This window comes from Ceratotherium simum, chromosome 9 (genome assembly GCF_057802395.1).
Source record: "Ceratotherium simum simum isolate JZ-2026a chromosome 9, ASM5780239v1, whole genome shotgun sequence".
NCBI lineage: Eukaryota > Metazoa > Chordata > Mammalia > Perissodactyla > Rhinocerotidae > Ceratotherium > Ceratotherium simum.
Genome location: NC_141908.1, coordinates 33,528,067 through 33,550,002, shown reverse-complemented (window position 1 = coordinate 33,550,002; position 21,936 = coordinate 33,528,067). Strand labels below are relative to the sequence as shown.

The 21,936-nt window shown below is 39.0% G+C and overlaps 1 protein-coding gene, 1 long non-coding RNA gene and 1 pseudogene across 8 annotated transcripts in view; 2 read left to right on the top strand and 1 right to left on the bottom strand.

Annotated features, from left to right (window-relative positions):
• The window catches only part of RIF1 (replication timing regulatory factor 1), a 55,848-nt gene extending 42,953 nt beyond the window's left edge, over positions 1 to 12,895 (bottom strand). For 6 of the 7 annotated variants that reach the window (XM_087435189.1, XM_087435192.1, XM_087435195.1 and 3 more), the window contains exons 1-8: positions 12,791 to 12,888; positions 12,292 to 12,405; positions 11,441 to 11,519; positions 8,895 to 8,991; positions 7,834 to 7,961; positions 7,646 to 7,740; positions 6,368 to 6,557; positions 4,034 to 4,126 (exon numbers count right to left, since the gene is read on the bottom strand). In XM_087435189.1, coding sequence (XP_087291315.1) covers positions 4,034 to 4,126; positions 6,368 to 6,557; positions 7,646 to 7,740; positions 7,834 to 7,961; positions 8,895 to 8,991; positions 11,441 to 11,519; positions 12,292 to 12,395 — 786 coding nt within the window. In that variant the 5' untranslated portion in view covers positions 12,396 to 12,405; positions 12,791 to 12,888. Of the gene's footprint in view, positions 1 to 4,033; positions 4,127 to 6,367; positions 6,558 to 7,645; positions 7,741 to 7,833; positions 7,962 to 8,894; positions 8,992 to 11,440; positions 11,520 to 12,291; positions 12,406 to 12,790 lie in introns of all 7 variants that reach the window. The other variant, XM_087435190.1, reaches the window with a different exon arrangement.
• LOC147916262 (ribosome biogenesis protein NSA2 homolog pseudogene) lies at positions 957 to 1,530 on the top strand (annotated as a pseudogene).
• Positions 12,188 to 21,936, top strand: part of LOC147916261 (uncharacterized) — a 57,774-nt gene continuing 48,025 nt past the window's right edge. Inside the window, exon 1 of the long non-coding RNA XR_015553195.1 lies at positions 12,188 to 12,305. This is a non-coding gene — a long non-coding RNA (uncharacterized LOC147916261). The remainder of the gene's footprint in view (positions 12,306 to 21,936) is intronic.

The following is a 21,936-nucleotide window of genomic DNA, read 5'->3' as shown; positions in this document are numbered from 1 at the left end:
CACTTCCTTGACTTCCAAACTTACTACAAAACTATAGTAATTAAAATATATCGGGGCCGGCCCCATGGCATAGCGGTTAAGTGTGCGGGCTTCACTGCTGGCAGCACGGGTTCGGATCCTGGGCGTGCACCAATGCACTGCTTGTCAGGCCATGCTGTCGCGGCGTCCCACATAAAGTGGAGGAAGATCGGCATGGATGTTAGCTCAGGGCCAGTCTTCCTCAGCAAAAAGAGGAGGATTGGCATGGATGTTAGCTCAGGGCTGATCTTCCTCACACACACAAAAAATAAATAAATTAATTAAATTAAATATAAGGTAATGGCATAAGAACAAACATATAGACCAACAGAGATCCCAAAAATAAACCCTTGTATATACTGTCAATTGATTTTTGACAAGGGTACCAAGACCATTCAACAAGGAAAAAACAGTCTTCAACAAATGGTGCTGTGAAAATTGAATATCAACGTGCAAAAGAATGAAGCTGGATCCTTGCCTTACACCATATGCAAAAATAAACTCAAAATGGATCAAAGATCAAAACTTATGAACTACAACTATAAAAATCCTAGAAGAAAACAGAGAAAAAGATTCATGATATTGGATTTGGCAACAACTTCATAGATATGACACCACAAGCATAAACGACAAGAGAAAAAATAGTTATTTGTCTAATTTTTATCAGACTTCAGCAAAACTAAAAAGTTCTGTGCATTAAAGGATACTATCAAGAAAGTAAAAAGACAACCTACAGAATGGAAAAAAATATTTGCAAATCATGTATCTGATAAGGGATTATATCCAGAACAGATAAAGAACTTCTACAACTGAACAACAACAAAAAACAACCCAATTCAAAAAGAGGCAAAGGTTTTCCTATGGGTTGCCTGGAGTCTACTCCTGGGTCTCTGAGATCCAAAAATTTAGGGCTTCTTTGCGGCTGGGCAGCCATCGTCATGCCACAAAATGAATATATTGAGTTACACCATACACGCTATGGATATTACTTGGATTATCATGAGAAAAAGAGAAAGAAGGAAAATCAAGAGGCTCATGAGTTTTCAAAGACAGACAGACATGACTGGTCTGAAGGCTAAGCTCTACCATAAACAGCCCCATGCTGAGAAAACACAAATGAAAAAGACTATCAAGATGCATGAAAAGAGAAATACCAAACAAAAGAATGATGAAAAGACACCATAGGAACAGTACCTGTCTATCTTCTGCAAACAGAGGGACAGTCTGGAGCTAAAATACTTTCAAATATGGTTAAACAAAAACAAAAAGAGAGAGCAGGAATATGGGAAGACCTTCTATCCAAGGTTCATGCCCAGGAAGAAACACAAATACTAAAAGTTATGCAAACAGAAAAAGAGAAAGAGAATCAAGAAAGCATAAAAGAGGTTGGCTACTAAAGTCTGCTCTGTTGGAAATGGTTTCTTGTGAAAACCACCTAAACATGGAAGATTCATTAAGCCATTGGGCTTATGTTTCAGGAAGGCCCACGTAGGGGCCAGCCGGGTGGTGTAGCGGTTAAGTTCACTCGTTCCGCTTCAGCCACCCGGGGTTCTCCAGTTCAGATCCTGGGCCCGGACCGACTCACCGCTCATCAAGCCCTGCTGAGGCGGTATCCCACAAAGAACAGCTACAACTATGATACACAACTATGTACTGGGGCTTTGGGGAGGAAAAAAAAAAAGGTGGCCCGTGTAATATATCCTGAAATCAAAGTCACCTTTTACCTGTCAATACACAGCATAAAGAAAAATCCCTCACCTCCATTATATACAACTTTGGGTATTACTACCAAAGATACTGTCACTGAGGTAAATGTGAACAAGTGAGGCCTCGTGCAAGGAGACAAGATTATCTGGGGGAAATACGCCTAGGTTACTAACAATCCTGAAAAACTGAAAATGATGGATGCATACATGCAGTCTTATTGGCTTGACAACAGTTTCATACAAATAACTCCTTATAATTATTGAAGACTACATATTAATTAGGAAAACCACCATTATTGTGATGTTTCTGAATACTACCCAACAGTCTTACATGTCCACAATCATCAAGACAACTATTTATTATATTGTACAAAACATTAAAATGGCCCAATTTTGACAAATGGACAAAGAAGATGGGGTATACATACACAATGGAATACTACTCAGCAATAAAAAAAAGATGGAAGTCTTGCCATTTGTGACAACCTGGATGGACCTTGAGAGTACCATGCTAAGTGAAATCAGTCAGAGGGAGAAAGTCAAATACTGTATGATTTCACTCATAAATAGAAGACAAAAACAAACACACACATAGACAGAGATTGGACTGCTGGTTACCAGAGGGGAAGGTGGAAGGGGAAAGGGGAGAGGGGTAGGGTGAAAGGGGTGATTAGACACATGTTTATGTTGATGGATGGTAATTAGTCTTTGGATGGTGAACATGATGTAACCTAGACAGAAATCGAAATATAATGATGTATACTTGAAATTTATATGTTACAAACCAATATTACCTCAATAAAAAATAATACAATTTTTTTTTAAAAGGCCCAATTTTACCAAAAAACAACACATTTTCTGAAATGGCTATTATCAAAAAAAGGAAAATAAGTTTTGGCAAAGATGTGGAGAAACTGGAACCCTAGTACATTACTGGCGGGAATGTAAAATGGTGCAGCCACTATGGAAAAGTTTCGAGGTTTCTCAAAAAGTTAAACATAGAACTACTATATGACCCAGCAATTCCACTCTTATGTACATATCCAAAAGAACTAAAAGCAGAGAATCCAACAGATATTTGTACACCAATGCTCACAGCAGCATGATTCACAACAGCCAAAAGGTGAAAATTAGCCAAATGTCCGTCAACAAATAAATGGATAAACAAAATGAGGTATATACACACAATGAAATTTTAACACATGCTATAACACGGATAGACCTTGAAAAAATTATGCTTAGTGAAATAAGCCATTCACAGAAGGGCAAACAGTATATGATTCCACTTATATGGGGTACCTAGAATTAGCAAACTCATAGAGACAGAAAGCAGAATAGAGGTTACCAGCAGCTGAGAGGAGAGGGGCAGAGAGAGTTATTGTTTAATATGTATCGAGTTCTTGCGGGGGGGATGATGAAAAAGTTTTGGGCATAGATAGTGGCGATGTGTATACAACTTGTGAATGTATTCAATACCATTGAAGTGTACACTTGGGATGGTTATGATAAATATTATGTTACATTTGTTTACCATAATAATGAAAAACACACCCCCTCCCCTCAAAAAAAATCCAGCTTAAAGATAGAATATACAGTCAATTCTCATTATTCACCATAGTTACGCTCTACAAAGTTGCTTTGAACATTGTATTAGTGAATACTGAGCTATCACTCGTAGGGAAAACACAAGGTTAGGTTCCTGCGAGTCCTTGGTCACATTTTCATCAACCAATCAATACACAACCTTGTTTTAAGTTTATTTCTGTTTAAAGACACTTTATTTAATATATATCACTGATACACTAACATTGAACTCACAGCCAACAGCATTATAACTCATGCCTGAACAAAGCTTATCTAACATACACATTTTCTCCCTAAGCACATCACAGCCTTCCTGTGCTTTGGAACCATAGATGGCACTTCAGCACTACAGCTGGGGGCCATTTAAAACTGAAATCACCAAGAAAAAGCACAAAATGTGAAAATGAGGCATTACACGTATCACGAAAAGGACATCTGTTTAAAAGACATTGAGAAGGGAAACAAAAAGGCAGAGAGCATAACTTTGCTCAACCTCAGGTGGGAACGTGTGCACTGGAGAACTCAAATTTTTTGCCACTCTGCGTGTCTGCAATTGCAAAAGCAGCACAAGTACTGATGTTGCATTTACAAATACATTTTAGTGAGCAGGCGAATCTGTGTATATGGCATGCAAGAATAATGAGGATCACCTGCACTACAAAAAGTTGAGAAATGAAAGGTGTGGCATGCAAAAACTGTGAACTGTTCATTAACTGTGGACTTACCTTCCCAAGAAGTTTGACAAACAAAGGCCATAATTTTAACACATAAGTCTCATTTTTACTCATAAACAGCTTTTGGAGTTCCGAAAGTAATTTCTGCAAACAAAAGCAAAAATATTTACCAAAAAGGCTCTTGGAAAGGAAAAAAATAGGCAGTATCAAATTGATTGTCTTAGCCAAATAACTTTTCCCAATGTTTTATTAGGAAAATTTTCATACATATAGAAAGCTGAAAGAGGTTCACAGTAAATGTCCAATATAAATACCATTAAGATTCTACTATGCTTGTCTTATCACCTATCTAGCCATCCTTCCATCCATCAATCCAGCTTTTTTTCCTACCAATATATACTTCCCCTAAAAACTTCAACATGCATATCATTAATGAGAGTTCAAATGATAATGTTTTAACTTCTCACTCCAATAACTTTAAAAAAAATATTAATAGCTTCATGGGTAACAGACATCTGAGAAAATTTTAGTTAAAATTTATAAAGAATTTTATATATGCTCTTAAAAACTTAATAAACTGACTAGAATTAAAAAACTCACATAGACGTTGGAGTTACTTTATTAGACTCCAAACATCACCTTGAGGCCTCCTGAATTTTAAAAAATAAATGAAACCTCAGGTTTTAGTATCTGGAAGGCTCCCTCATTGCCTGGATTATTGCAGTTATGTCCCCACTAGTTTCCCTGCATCTACTCAACTCTCTCTAGAGTCTATTCTATCATAGGCAAAGTGATCCCTTTAAAACCCAAGTCAGTACAGATTATCACTCCTAGTACAAAACCTTCAAATATGCTTTCAACATAACCCAGAGTGAAAACCAAGCCTTACAATGGCTCCCAAGGTCCTATGTGATTTGGCTGTTTCTCTGCCATCATCTCCTACTCCTCTCGCCCTCATTCACTCCACTATCATACTGCCTAGTTTGCTGAACACAACCAAATACACAACCATCAAAGCAGGGCCTTTTGCTCTCATGGTTCCCCCTGCCTGGAATAAGCTTACTCCACATGATCCAAATAGGTAACTTCTGTAACATCTTCAAATCGCTGTTCAAATATCCTATTCTTTTTCCTTCCCTGACCACCTCAGCCTTCTTCCCCAATGGCACTCTCCATCCAGTCCCTGCTATTCTCCCTAATGCTCTTCACTTAACATACTATACACTTTATTATCTCTCCCAATAGAAAATAAGTTTCACAAGTTCCTTTTCTTCAGAGCTATATTTCTAGTGCCTAAAACAATGGCCAGCATATTATAGGTGCTCCATAAACATTTGTCACAAGAACAAACACTGAAAAACCTAAAACCTGGGGCAAGTATAGTCCCCCCTTATTCGCGGAGGATACGTTCAAAGAACCCCAGTGGATGCCTCAAACAGCAGATAGTACTGAGTTCTATATATACTGCTTTTTCCTATATATACCTATAATAAAGTTTAATTTATAAATTAGGCACAGTAAGAAATTAACAATAACTAGTAATAAAATAGGATAATTACAATAATATACTGCAATAAAAGTTACCACAGATCTTAGCAACCTCAGCATGCAATTTTTTTTTTTTTCATAATTAAGTCGAGAACTTGCACCTTTTCACTTCATGGAAGCATTTTTACAGCTTCTCTGGCATATCCGAAATGCCAGCATTACTACTCTTGTGCTTTGGGGCCATTATTAAGTAAAATAAGGGTTACCTGAACACAACCACTGCGATACCCCAACAGTCAATATTATAACCAAGAAGACTACTAAGTGACTAACAGATGGGTAACATACAGTGTGGATCCGCTGGACAAAGGGATGATTCACATCCCAGGTGGTAGGGCGCAAGATTTCATCACACTACTCAGAACAACACGCAATTTAAAACTTTTGAATTGTTTATTTCCGGAATTTTCCATTTAATATCTTTGGACTGAAGTTGACCACAGGTAACTGAAAACTGCGGAAAGTGAAACCACGAATAAGGGGGGACTGCTGTAACAGCTTCAGGAAATTGTACACACTAGATGAACTTATGTGCATTAAATTTATATCCATTGGGATTATGCTATAAAAACCCAAATAGCACTGAATCAGTTAATGGTCTCCCTTTTCCAAAAATGCAATCCCTTTTCAATCACCATTCATGGGGAATGGAGTAAAATGCCTGGATCGTAGTAACACTCCAATCCAAACAGACAGCTCCCTTCCTTACTGTAATGTAGGAGCAGTGTGCCTATGGTAACTTAAGCAATTCTTTATGTTTTAATTCAAAGAGGAACTTCCTAGATCATAGTGCAACAATGCAGTATCCAAAAAATCCTTACCTAAAGTAATACTTACGGTAGTCATAAGCTGCTCAGTGATAGTCGCTATTTCTTGTTGTTTCTGAAGCAACAATGGCATTCCCATCTCTAGAGCACTTGCTCCCCGCAAATGTACCTTTTGGGCAGAATGAACCACTAAAGGTATGACCAGTTTTGCCCACCTAATAGACTCTTCTCCCATTTGAATTGGGGCTTGTTCAATTAGCCTATAATAGAGAAATCAATGAATAAATTAGCTTGACCTCACCTTTTATGGCTAAACTACCAGGAAAATAAGCAGCACACAGAAATACGCATACTACGGTCCATTCATTTTAGAACATATACATATATTTAGAATATATACACACAAAAAAAGACAGTCTAATTTTTACTTGCTAATTTGTAGTCTTCTGTATTATTTTTATAACTGTTCTTTTTTTGGCCAAGGAAGATTCGCCCTGAGCTAACATCTGTTGCCAATCTTCCTCTATTTTGTATGTGGGTCACCACCACAGCATGGCCACTGATGAGTGGTGTAGGTCTGTGTCCAGGAACCAAATCTGGGCTGCTGAAGCAGAGCGTGCCCAACTTAACCTCTAGGCCACCAGGCTGGCCCCTATAAGTTTCTTAAATAAGGAGAACACTTCATTGCGTCTTCAGATTAAAAAATTTTAAATACTAATTATTTTTACACAATTAAATTCAATGTTCTTACAGGAGAGGACAGCCAGAGATCTGTGACATAATGTGAGCATCAATTAGGGCATCAGAACACTAAGTAGTTAAAGCAAAGCTCAACTAAAGAAAACTTTAAAAGAATGAAAAACAAGGTAAGACAAAGCATATCAACAAAGAAAGAGTTTGTGCTGTTACTATGTCCATTACAAAGAGCAGGGATGGGTAGGAAAAAGGTAGGGGATTTTCCTGTTCTCCTATCTGCTGCTAGGCAATATTAATTTTAATTCGCCTTCCTAAATATCCCCCACAGCCCACTTAGGAGTCTATACTATTTCTTAAACTCTTGCAAAAGCTTTAACAGAGATAATTTTTAAAACTAGAACTGTGCTAGCAGCAGCATAACCAAGACTTTATTTTTAAGACTGTCTCAGTAAAAATAAACAAAGAAACCTAGTAACTTATGCACATCTATTTCCTTCTTCCTGTTATGTTTTTTCTTTAGACTTTCAGTCTAAAAGACATTTCCTTCTTTTAATGTCTAACTCAAATTCAAGTCCCAAACGTCCACTCTTTGAAGTAAATTCTAAATTTACTGAAACTGTTCTTCTAATTTGCACAGCATCCAAACTCATACCTTATGATGACACTTAATGCTTCATAATCAACAACAGCAGAATGCATCTCTCCTCTATTAAATACTATTTCTAATGAATCAATTATACTGGATACCTAAAAGATAGAACCAAATAAATATAAATCAAATAAGCCTGAATTTTTTAACTGGCATGTAGTTAAGAAGGAATATACAAAAATTATACTCACTACTTTGCCAACAACTTCAGTAGGAAACGTCTGCTTGGATATCACCCAAAGCGCCCTAGTACGTACATTTTTGTCTGAACTCTTAACAATATCATTCAATTTTGAAAGCAGTTCTTGAATATTTTTCTCTGAAAAACAAGCAGCTTTAATTATGTGGAATAGTTTACATAATTAAAATCTCAAATACAAAAAGAGAAAAATACCATACTCCACTGTCAACCAATTAAACACATATCCAGAGAGAAGGACTAGAGAACCAATGTTAATATAAAACTTTTTCCCAAAACACAAAATTCAGGTCAGATGGAAAGGTATATTCAGAGAAAACAGAGAGTAGACTCCAAATCAGATATTTTGTGCAAACGAAATAATTTTATAGGTCTCATTAGCAGGTTTGAACACATATAAGACTACATCTCTGTTCCAGAAGGAACAACTCCTATTTTAGGCTGCTAACATTTTTACATATAGAAAGAAAGAGAAGAAACTTTTCCCTCAGAAAAAAAGATGGTAACAACTTTGTTACATCCTTAGTCCCTATTCCTGATTCCCCTTCTCTAAAGATTACCTCCTAGGTCTCCTTTACCATGGCAAACTACTAACTACAGAGCAACAATTCAGATTATTTGAAAACTTAGAAAGCACCAGGTCCTATGCTTTCATTACCACTTCTAGTACCCAATTATCCCATTTACCACTACTATAAAAGAACTTTTCAATTTGGCATGTTCCTTAGTGCATATGCTTGTATAAAATAAAGTAAATGATCATCTAAATTATTAACTTCCAAAGCAAATGCGTTTTATAAAGGAGAAGGCTGAGTTTTCATAGCAATTATTTTTAAATAGGCTTATTTTCTTTTAGTGCAAATTTTATGGTATCAAAGTTAGAACTATGCCTAAAAAAAAGAAATCTTCCAAGGATAATCTAAACATTTTTTCTCAAAAGAAAATCCTAAACTACAAGTTATAAAGTGAATAGAGATATCAGTACTTTTAACAGTATCAAATTATTTACACTTATAAACTCTATAAATAATAAGTCGTGATAAATTTACCTACCTGATAATCCTGAGGTAATTTTGGGATTATATAAGCAAAACCCCAAGGCCTGTAGAGCAGCGCTACTGAGCTCTGAGTTTTGACTGGAAATGTGAGTCTACAAAAACCAAACCACATTTGTTACAAACAAGTACAATTGTAAATCAATTTTTAAAGAGCGAAAATTGATTAAAAAAACAAAATTACATTTTAATCCAATCAATCAACAAATCTTTGAGAGTAGACCAAAAAAAGGAATAAGATCAGGAGACCAACTATACAGCTTGGTACAGAAAGGAAGAGGGAAACCAAACAGAGATCAACTAAATAAAGAACATTTTTCTTAAAAGATAAAGGACATCTCCACACATCTTCATGGAAAGAAAAAGAAGCCGCGAAATGGAAGATGCTGAAGACACTAGACTGGAAATAAAACAAACAGGAGCAAAGCCCTTCAAAGGTAGTCTTGCTATATCCCCCATCCCTACACTTATTTGTAATCCTGTGTCTTTCTTGGTACCACTTCCTATTCCAAAGCCATGTATCTTCAAATCCTCCCATTTCTCTGAATCAGATATCCAAGGAATCCTCGGCTATTTGCTACTTTTGAGCAGGAACAATAGTAAATAGTAGTCAAATATATGAATAGACACTTCCCTGGGACACTCCTTTTATAACTAATCAAACAAAACACAGAAAAAACCAAACCTTGGGGTACAAAGGATATTAAAGCGATCAGTTCAGACAACCACAGACAGTCTTAATCACTTAAGACTTTGAGAGCTACTACTATATCTCTTGGAAAATAGCTAGCATATGTCTGTGATCAACTTTTATTAAATATATATTGCATGAAAGTGTTCCTTAACAGTGGTGTGTCTTATCTTTGAGAATGTTGTGGGTTCCTAGAGACAATACCGGCAGAATTCTAAACAATAACATAGAAACATGTTATATTTCACCTAGTGTGGTTCCTGTTCTGAAGGAATTCAATTATCCTTTCAGTGCTTAATAATTCACACACAAAGCTTCTGTTGACTGTCCTATCATTAACCACCCACATGCTTCTAAATAATTATGCATCTGGCATTTTAGTTACAAACCCTCTCTACAAACAGTGCAACTTGACTCAAAATGCATGCGGTTGAGTTCCTGATCCTACATGCTCTCAAATACCAAATATATGAAGATGCATATCTTCATCACATCATGTATACTGCTGAAATGTGGAACAGGATAATGAAGAAAAATAGGATAAAAAATATTAATATTGTTTAATATACTATTAATAAGTCTTGAAACATTACACAATAAAGTTCCTGCTTACATGAACAAACACTGATGACTGTAACAGGAATACTTAGGGTATGCAGTACCTCAGATGCATCAACATTTAGCCAGAAATCATGCTAAAATGTACAATAAACATCTTGATAGAATACTTCTGTTTAAAAGCACAAAACAGGGACATAAAAATAAGAACTCAAAGGGACTTTGGAGATTTAGTTCAACCTCTTCATTCTAAAAACAAGGACATTAAAAGGTGTTAACGGGCCGGCCCCATGGCTTAGTGGTTAAGTGCGCACGCTCTGCTGCTGGCGGCCCGGGTTCGGATCCCGGGCGCGCACCAACGCGCCGCTTCTCCCGCCATGCTGAGGCCAAGTCCCACATACAGCAACTAGAAGGATGTGCAACTATGACATACAACTATCTACTGGGGCTTTGGGGGAAAATAAATAAATAAATAAATAAAATAAATAAATAAATAAAAGGTGTTAAGGAAGGTCACAAAGCCACAGCATACTTAAGTGATGATGACAAGAACACAGGTCCTTAGTTTGATGTTAAACTACACCACCTCCTATAAACAAGCAAAAAAGATAACCATAATAACAGTTTTTTAACCAGGCAAGAGTGGCAAAAACTGAGGGTGAGTGAAGATTAAAAAAATGAGTATTGGGGGCCGGCCTGGTGGTGCAGCAGTTAGGTGCGCATGCTCTGTCTGGTGGCCTGAGGGCTTACAGGTTCGGATTCTGGGCACGCACCGACGCACCGCTTGTCAAGCCATGCTGTGGCCATGCTGTGGCAGCGTCCCATATAAAGTAGAGGAAGATGGGCACAGATGTTAGCCCAAGGCCAGTCTTCCCCCCCCCAAAAAAAAAGAAAGAAAAGAAAAAGAAAATAAAAAGACAAAGAGTATTACCCACAAAGTAGACCAAAGACAAGATTATAGAATCATTTACTTAGAAGTACATTCCTACAAAGGAGAGAAAAGAGATTTTAAATTAAGAGCATGGGCTTTGAATTCAAATGGCCATGGGCAACCTGAGGCAAGTTAAACCAATTTCTTCTGCAAAGTGGAGATTAAAGAGTAACCTCACAGAGACACGGAGGATTAAGTGAGAGAAAACATGTAAGATAATTAAGAAAGTACCTGATATATTGTAAATCCTCAAGTAGTACTATAATAATCTTGCTGTTATTTTTGATTCAAAGCTTTTATGAGTTAGCTGATAAAACTTTTTTCCAAAGTAAAAAACTATTTAATAAACAACAAAGATACATACCTTTAAAACTCTGTACAGCTGAGGAAGTTTTTGCTCAATTTCTGTAATGACTTCTTTTCCATCTTCTCCAGTCATACGACTTAAAAGCCCAAAGAACATAAGTTTATGCAAATAGCGGACACAAAAAGAACTATAATCACTCCCTAAAATACCTGTATAATCTTTTCAAAGTTTATGTTAGAACTCTGGCAAATTAAGTGACCCAGTGCTTACAAGAGTAAAGAATATATAGAATATATCATGCAATATACATCTGAAATAGACGGAAAAAACCCCTCAGAAAACGTTTGCATCCACAGCGCACACGTTTCGATAGTTTTCACTATGTGAAGAGGGAACAGGGAAACCTATCACTAGTCCCAAACTTACTAAATCTTTATCGTTTTGGATCAGTTGTTATGCTTTCCTAGCAATTTCCAGATAACTCAAAAATTTGGTTTGCAGGGGAAAAAATATTGTGAAGCATTTGCAATTAAAATCAAAGTCGGGTTATTGCTTTCTACTTAAAAACCAATTCTGGGTTGCCACATTGTCCCAATACATAGGCGGCTTACATGAAAACCACTCCTCCAGCTCCCCCACTTCCAACCAAACTTTAAAAAAAATCCTTCCCTTGCAAGACACACGTGGAGGCTTCCTCATTCCAAACACACACCCTAGGCGCTGCAGCAGCACCCGGAATGTCATTTAGCACGCACCGCCCCCCCCGCCCCCGAACTGGCCCTCGACCCCACCGTCCTCACAGCAGCCAGACTTCCACAATACACCAACTTGTCTTTCGTGCCCCGCCCCGATTATCTTCTCCCCAAGACCCAGGAGAGCGCCGCACCGCCACCGCCCGCGGGCCTCACCTGGTGAGAGTGAGGTAAGCGTCGGTCTGCTCTCCAGGAGAGGCAGAAGGGTCTTCCAAAGTCTCCAGCAGCGGGGCGAGGGGGCTCTGACCCGGGGCCGTCATGTCGGCCACCCTGAGGCACGCACCGGAAGAGAAAATCCGGTGACCGCTGGAAACAGCCCCGCGGGGGCCCAGCGTGAGCCCGGGCCCCAGCCCCGCGCGCCCGCCCCCGGCCGCGCAGCCCCGCCGCGTCCGCACCCCTGGCCCCTGGCGCACAAATCCAAGAGCGTGACCGCGTCCTGCGCTCCGCAACACGCACCCACGCCCGCGCCGCGCTCCGGCCCAGGCCCGCTCCCGCCACCACTTTCCCGGGCAGCTTTCAACAGGGGGAGGAGACCGACGGGGGGCGGGAGAAGCCGGGGGAGCAAGAGATCTCGCCGCGAGGGGGCGGAGGTCGCGCCAGACTGAGGGTTCCCCGCGGCCTAGCACTGTGACCCCGATCTGGACCCCCCACGTACGGAGATCAGGACCGCGTCCTCTCCGCCGCAGCACCTGGACGCGGCCAGAGAGCGACTTTCCCGGCTTGGGCTGTTTACTCACGCGTGCGGCCCGCTCCCTCCTAGACCAAGATGGCGGTGGGGGCGGGCCCAGCAGCGCGCGGGAGTAGGGCAGGCCTGGCGAGAGAGGCTCGAACCAATCCAACCGGCAGCGGCGCGCCGAAGTCATCGATCGCCCTCCTGCCCCGCCTGCTCCCCCGCCCCGCCCCGCCCCTCAGGTCACCTTGCAGGTGGGGGGTGTTTGGGAGTAGGACTTGAAATTCAAAAGGTGAGTGAATCGCCCAGGTTTACGTCACTAAATTTAGTGGGTCTTCAGATTAAGTCTTCAAACTCCAAGTCCAGAGCTTGTTGAAGTATTAGCAACAAATCGTTTAGCAAGAGGAAATAACCATACTGTGATGTTTAAGACGAAGAGCTGCGTCTAGCTTTGTCTAGATTCCAACCCTAGTTCTGTGTGACTTTAGCAAGTTAATCAACCTTTCTATGCCTCAGTTTCCTCTTCTGTAAAACAGGGATAATAATAGTACTTACTTTCGGTGAAAGTGAAGTAAGAAAAGGTAGGTGAGGCCAATGGGTTTCAAGTTTTAAGTGTACATAACAATAGCCTGGGGATATTCACAATTAAACTGCAGATTTCTGGGCCCCGCCCTTAGACATTGTGATTCAGTAGATCTAGGTAGTTCCCAAGGATCTGTATTCGTCTCTTAGGCCCCAGGTGTTGAAGGGTGGGACTTGGCCGGGACTTCACACTTGGAGAAACCACAGTAAACTCCTAATGAAAGTCACTTCCTACTATTAATATGCTGCTCCCCTTTTCATGGACCTCAACTCTCTCCGTAGCACACAGGATTTTATCAACTTTAAACCAGGCATCTAACGCCCAGAAGCAACCGGTCCTTCCACTCTGGCCTGACGGGTTCCAGGCACCTGGCTTGAGCCTCCACTTACCAACTCACAGTACAACTATCAGCTCCAGAGTTCAGGGCTGTGTTTTGGCCTTTTCTGTGTTATCTGTACCTAGCAAAGTGTCTGCCAAACCAAGCACTCAATACGTAACGTTTCTTAAACGAAAAAATGAAGAGAGGGAAGGAGACATACAAGACTTGTGAACCAAGCCATGGAAATTAAAGACTTAAAAAATGGTGAAGAGGGGCCCGCCCTGTGGCTTAGCGGTTAAGTGTGCGCGCTCTGCTGCTGGCGGCCTGGGTTCGGACCCCGGGCGCGCACTGACGTACCGCTTCGCTGGCCATGCTGAGGCCGCGTCCCACATACAGCAACTAGAAGGATGTGCGACTATGACATACAACTATCTACTGGGGTTTTGAGGGGAAAAGATAAATAAATAGGGCCGGCCCTGTGGCTTGGTGGTTAAGTGCGCGCGCTGCGATGCTGGTGGCCTGGATCTGGCCTGGGTTCGGATCCCGGGTGCGCATCGAGGCACCACTTCTCTGTTCATCCTGAGGCCGAGTCCCGCATACAACAACTAGAAGGATGTGCAGCTACGACATACAACTATCCACTGGGGCTTTGGGGGGAAAAATAAAATGAATAAAATCTTAAAAAAAAAAAAAAAAAGATAAATAAATAAAATTAAAAAAAAAATGGTGAAGAGTTGTGTCTGGGTGAAATGTAGACACACTATGGAAGTAATGGCAGAGATTGGTTTTCAGTGCAACCTGGTAACAAATTCTTTAACCTTCGGAGGAGAATTTGCTCCTTATTTTCTGGGCTTTGGCAAGATAACACAGATATTTAAGAAGGTAAAGAAGTTATTAGACAATGAATGAAATATATGGACAGGTTTGCAACATTTAGATTTCAATATAGTGGAGCTGTTGTGTTGGAAAGTGAGGGAGGAACTTGAAACCCTATAATTTTTTATGATGGCTATGAGATTAGTGGAAAGAATTTGTTTGCCTTAAAATAAGTGCTTCCACCCGATCCTATGTGCCTTATTCCACTTTATTCTTCTTTCTAGCACTTATCACTACCTGATATTATATTATATACCTATTTTTTATTGTGTCTCTCCCCATTTGTGTATACGGGGCCTTTGTTTTTATTTGGTTTTTTTCCTAATTTTTCATTTATAAAGAAGAGGTTGGGGTGGTCATGTTGCTTGTACCTCTTTCAAATGTATAGTCTCATGATCTTGCTAAAATGTTATGTAATATTTTATCATTGTCACGCTCATGCCTGACCTCCCTCAGCGGTTTCTGTCAATCACAGGATGAATTTCAGAACTCTTGGCATAACACACAAGCCTATTATGATTGGGCCACTGCTCACCCTTTATCTCCATCCTTACCCCCACTCCAGCCAGGTTCTGAATAGTCTGCCAGGATCTCTAACTTTTCTGTCTTTGAAGGTCTATGTTGTTCCTTGTGTTTAGAACATTAATTCAGTTTTTCAAGTGTGATAAGAGTCAACTAAAATCACACCTTTTATGAAATCCTTCTCTCATCTCCTCTCCCTTCATGAAGATTAAATGCTTCCACCTCCATGCTGACGTGGCTGTTTGTACATAGACCTGTAAAAATGAGTATCTCATGAATTTGTTATTATTTGGTTGTATATGCCTGCAGTGGCAGAGTTGAGGGTTAACCTGAGAAGAATTAGTTCCAGCCATAATCTCAATCAGTGCCCCTCCCTGTTCTTTGGTATTTTCTCAATCTGATCTAAAGTGCTAAGAGATTACAGAGTCAAAACAAATCCCATTCCCCACCCAGACCCTTCTTCACACACCCTTCCAACCAGGTTACTACTCCCAAGCTTCTCTTTTATAGAAATTCTGAAGCCACTACCATGGATCTACTCCCACTCAGCAATAAATTCATAGTACCTGGCACTCAATAAATATATTTTGAATTAATTTGCTTATGTATTAATTCATCCATCTTATCTATTTGTTCAACTAATACACAATTTCTATCTTCTTTGCCTCTCCAAATCCTATATCTCTTCTTATCCTCAGAACATCTTCTTCTTCAGGATGAAAAGTCTTGTACCCTCAAATTTCTAATTTCCCCACTCTTGTCTTTAACCACACGTTACTCAGCAAATATCAAGCCTATAATCTTATGTCTATCAATGACTCCTTTCTCCTACTTGCCCCCAGTGGTCCTAATGATTCTTCCTACCTAATAATTCTTAGATCTGTCCACGTACTATCTACCTAGGATCTCAATTTATGTCCTAAACATATCATTTCTGGATTATAACATTGCTTTTTTTTTAATGCTTTATTGGGTGCTAGATGTTTTACATGCAGTATCTTATTTATTCCTCACGATGGTTGTAAGATGAAGAAGTATTTTTCTTGGATTTACAAATAAGCAATGTGAAGCTTAAAGAGGAAAATAGAGAACTTTAATGGAGTCATGTGTAACTCCAAAGCTAATCTATTTAAGCTGCATACATTCATCAACATTTAGTGAGCTCCACCCTGCATAAAGCACTGTGGTGGTATGGTTTTCATGGTAGATTTACTCTTGAACATTGTAAGAAAAGTTCAATACAAAGAGTCCTGTGGAAGCTCACTATTTAAAGGACTCCTATAGGGCCGGCTCTGTGGCTTAGCGGTTAAGTGTGCACGCTCCGCTACTGGTGGCCCGGGTTCGGATCCTGGGCGCGCACCGATGCACCGCTTGTCTGGCCATGCTGAGGCTGCGTCCCACATACAGCAACTAGCAGGATGTGCAACTACCACATACAACTATCTTCTAGGGCTTTGGGGAGAAAAAGGGAAAAAAATAAATAAATAAAAGCAGACTTATTAAAAAAAAATAAATAAAATAAAGGACTCCTATAATAATTCCTTTAGTAAAATAAAGTATCCATCGGTAATTCAAATGACTAGAGTTAATGCAATGAGCCCAGCTTTGGAGTCAAATAGATAAAGATTCAAATACTCCTTCTGCCACTATGCAACTTGAGATCTTCTAGAAGAATGCCTAACTTCACCATGTCTTCATCAATAAAATGAGAAGAAAAATACCAATATCAAAGTTCACTAAATGGTAATTATTATTACCCAGTGTCTCTCAGAAATCCTGGCACAGAGTAGGTATTAGTAAGTGTTTATTATGTGAATGTATGAATAAATTATTTTAATTGAAAATCTCATGATTTTTTTTGTAAAATATATGAATTAGTTTGATTTTTGTCATTTAAAAATTGTGGAGTATAAGAGTTCTGAGAGACATTTGAAACGTTACCCAACATGATAACTGTTTTACCGGATTTATTTAAAGAAAGCCACAGTTTGAGGTCTTTTTAGCTTTTCAATTCTGTGTTGCTAAAAGATCGCCTGACGGACAAAAAAATTTTTTTTCAAGATTATTTTATCCCGTCACTGGTTCATATACCATAAATATACACAGCTAATAACATGCCCTATGACTAGCATGAAATCTACTACCCTCACATTCAGACGTACTCCACAATGTTATCAAATTATATTAACTAAGAAGTACTTTAATCCTTTAACAAACCTAAGGTCTTCTCTGGATAAATAGTTTCTCTCTTTCCATTGAGCTGGGCAAAGAGTTCCTACTGTTAATGACCAAACCAACTCTATTTTAAATGAGGAAATTGAGCCCCTTCAAGTTCAAATGGAAGAGAGAGGCAATATGGTATAACAGCTACACCTGGAGGCTGATTGATAAGGTTTGAATCCTTTCTCTGCAGCTTCTTAGCTGTGTGACTGGCAAGTTACTCAACCTCTTGTGCTTCAGTTTCCTTATCTGAAAAATGGGAGTAATTGCACTCACCTCATAGGCTTGTGAGGTGTATGTAAGTTAATACATGGAAATTGCTAACAATAAATAAGTACGTGTTACAAATATTTCAGAAAATGTTAGCTACAGAAACATTGGTTTCTCAAGTTCAAGTAAAACATTTATAAAATCATGAATCCTTCCAAAAAAAAAAAAAAAAACACCACTTTTTCATTGAACTGGGTTTCCCAGCCCACATTAAAAATATGAGGCTACAGCCAATCAGCAATAATTTCTCAAAGTGTGGTTCCAGGATCATTCCATCAGAATCACAGGGAAGCTTCTTTATAGGCAAATATCTGGGCCATAACTCTCAGGCCTACTGAACCAGAAGTTCTAGGGCAAGGCCAATAATCTCCTTTTTTTTTTTTTTTTTTTTTGCTGAGGAAGATTCACCCTAAGCTAGCATTCGCAGCCAATCCTCTTCATTTTTTTGCTTGAGGGAGATTAGCCTCGTGCTAACATCTGTGCCAATCTTCCTCTATTTTTGTATGTGACTCTGTATGTGGGTTGCCACCACCGCGTGGCTGGCAATTGGTGTAGGTCTCGAGCCAGGGATCCAAGCCCATGAACCTGGGCTGCCAAAGCAGAGCACGCAGAACTTTAACCAGTGGGCCACGGAACTGGCCTCTAATCTGCATTTGTACTATGTACCTGGAATGATTCTTTTCAGCACCGAAGTTTGAGATTCTTACTATGTTCAGGGCACAAATTTTCTGTAACTTTTATAGGACAACTCTTAACTATTAATTTTATTTGTAATTAGAATACAAATATCTATTTTCAAAAGAACCCACTTATGTATGGCAGAAATCCTTTGCCTATATCTCAAAACATATTCATGGGGAGAAAACAAAAGTCTTTTAGAAGCTCAAGAGCTACAAAAATAATTGAAACAGACAGCCTTGAGAAGTCAAAAGGGAAAGTGACTCATTGTTATGCTTCAGGCCTTTCTGGAGAAAGAACATAATTACAAATTTAGAAAATTCATCCAGTTTGAATTCATCACTAGGGCTACTCATGGGCAGGATTAAATGTTCTAGTTTTCTTGATTGCCGGAAATTTTTCTTAAATTGCCTATTCTAATAAACTAATATGACTGAAAATTTTAAATCCTCTAAGTGTATTATGGATAAAACAGAATTTTGAGCTAAGTTTGTAAGCTTAGTTGTCTGCTGTCATGTGATACTGGTAGAAATATAAATTGATACAACCTCTAGGAGGACAATTTGCAGTATTCATCAAAATTACAAGTTCCCAAAGTCTTTGATGCAGAAATTCTACTTTTAGATAATTATCCAACAAATATACTCATTCATGTGCAAAATAAAGTATGGGGACTTTTGTTCATTGCAGAATTGTTTGTAAGAAAAAAAGATTAGAAACAACCAATGAGGCCATGTTAAATAGATTATGGTGCAACTATACTGTATAATACTATGCAGCTATCTATGTACTAATAGTGATATCTAAAACATATTTAGTGGAAAAGAAAGTTTCTCTACAAGGAACCAGACATCCATAGAGAAGTGGGTAATTCCAGGGCTGGGACTGAGAAAGTATAAGAACAGCCTAGAACATCTTTTTGTGTCAGAAAGTAAAGAAATGCTTAAAAAGTGATGGGAACAATATTAAAAAGACTCAGGAGCCAGCTTGAAGGTCTCCCACTGGCTAAATCTGGAACAGTGGATTATAAACTGTTCAATAAAAAACGAATTCCTGAGCCTGTACTGATACTAAAAATATAAACAAATAAAAGGAGGACAAGGAATGACAGTTAGGAAATTGCAATCATGATAGTAATAATTGGTTCAGGCAATAATCATTAGTAGGTGCTAAAACCATTGAGCAAAAGTCTGATGGGGAACACAGTCTCAAAGTATCTCCCCATAAGATACTTATTAAATAAGAAGAGATAAATGGTAACTTTATAGTGGAAATACCTATGGAAACCACCAAAACTGGTACAAACTGGTATCACCGAGATTCCCTGGTGTGATTACTGGGGAAACAACATCACTTCTATGGTATGCCTGCCAAAAAATTCATAACCTGAATCTATCCATGAGGAAAGAATCAGAAAAATCCATATTGAAGTATGTTCTATAAAAACAAAACAAAACCGAAAAACAAGAGTGGCTTATATTCTTCAAATGACAATGTCATGAGAAGCAAAGGAAAGTTGAGGAACTGTTTCAGAATAAGGAAGATTCAAGAGACTTGACAGCTAAATGCAATGCGTGATCATGGATCAATAAATTTTGGAAACAATAAATTTTGCTTTAAAGGGGTAGTGAAATTTGAACAAAGATGGTAAATTGTCTACATTTGATAACTGTACCGTGGTTATGTAAGAAAATCAGAGTAAGAAATTCTCACAGATTTAGGAAAAGATTGATTGTTCTGTGGCCCTAGAACGAAGTCGAAACCAGAACCAGTTTTAAACACATTCAGTTGATAACAAAACTCACCTCAGTGAACCTGCTTTTGCAAGCCAGCCAATCAGCATCAGCCTCTCACTTGTGAAAATCAGCCAAGCAAGGATGAACTCACTCCAAAAAAGATGCTTCAGACTATCAACCAATCAACAATTTTCACTTGAGTAACCAACCTTTTAAGGATTATGCCAACTCTTTTATGGCTCTGAAAGGCCACTCATCCTGTTCTCCAGGCTTCCCAAGGACCCTATGAGTCCAGTAGTCTGCTTTGCTCAAACTCTGCCTGACCAGCATAGCTGTCTGTAACTATAGTAAGCAGTAAATTCAGCTTTGTCTTTTTATTTCGGATATTGAGTGGTAGTTGCATTATCTTTTGGTAATTCTGGAGGTTCTACCACGGCTGTTTTGAAACTCTTGGTTGGCAGCACTCCAGGTAACCTTTGGGCCAACAGGTACACTTACTGGGCCCCTTGTGTCCAAACTTTGTCACTTAGGTCACTGCCAGATGAGTCAGTCTCAATAACTGCTTGACCTCAGTCTTCACTGAATTCTCATTACCGAATTTATTCTTTTATCCTAGGGTATGTAACCAAGTAGATCTTTGCATAGATCACTAGGCTTAGGTCTTTGTTCTAAGTAATTAGACCTTTTGGGTTGGAAGAGTACCATTTGGTAGTTACACTGAGGTGTTTAATAAGGTTATTAGACCTTTTGCTTTGGAGGTCTACCATTTGAAAATGTTTGCCATTAATGTGCTTATTCTTCTGCTGGTTGCTTTGGTCTTTGTTTTGCTTTTTAAAAAATTTATTTAAGGGCCGGCCCCGTGGCTTAGTGGTTAAGTGCCGCGCTCCGCTGCTGGCGGCCCGGGTTCGGATCCTGGGTGCACACTGACACATTGCTTCTCCGGCCATGCTGAGGCTGCGTCCAACATACAGCAACTAGAAGGATGTGCAACTATGACATACAACTATCTACTGGGCCTTTGGGGGGGGGAAAGAAAAGGAGGAGGATTGGCAATAGATGTTAGCTCAGAGCCAGTCTTTGTCAGCAAAAAAAAGAGGAGGATTGGCATGGATGTTAGCTCAGGGCTGATCTTCCTCACACACACAAAAAAAATTTATTTAAAAAATTTGTTTAAAAACAATAATGAACCAGTGGCGTAGTGGTTGAGTTCTCATGCTCCGCTTCCACAGCCTGGGGTTCACAGGTTTAGATCCTGGGCGTGGACCTACACAGCACTCATCAAGCCAGGGTGTGGTGACATTCCACATAGAGAAATAGAGGAAGATTGGCACAGATGTTAGCTCAGCGACAATCTTCCTCAAGCAAAAGGAGGAACATTGGCAACAGATCTTAGCTCAGGGCCACTCTTCCTCACCAAAAAAAAAATAATAGTAATAATAATAAAAAAATAATGAACCCACTATATGCTAACATAAATATTATATTTTAATGACAACAAGGTTTTATGAAAAAAATTAGTGAGCAGCATGGCATAATGTTTTACTTTTTTGTCTGGCTTAATAGAAGACAGCTGAGTTCTCATAAAGGCTTCTGCCTTTAATTTATTATGCTATGTTGTTTTGTTGAAGAACAGGAAGAAAACTCTGCCTGGCACAGATATGTAATTGGAAGAGGGAGCAATATTTTAATAGCTCTTTCAGATAATTGTGGATATTCTTTTTGATGTAACACCATCAAGCAATAGTTTCTTAAAGATTAATTGCAATGTAGAATCTGAAATCATATCAATGAACTTTTCTTCCTCTGTTACATTAAATATGTTGGTCTATCTTGAATTTTGAATGGATCTTTTCCCCATGCATGATTTTGTGTCAGTATGCACTGGTCATTTGAAAAATATTAAGTCATTGAATTATGTGGATTTTCC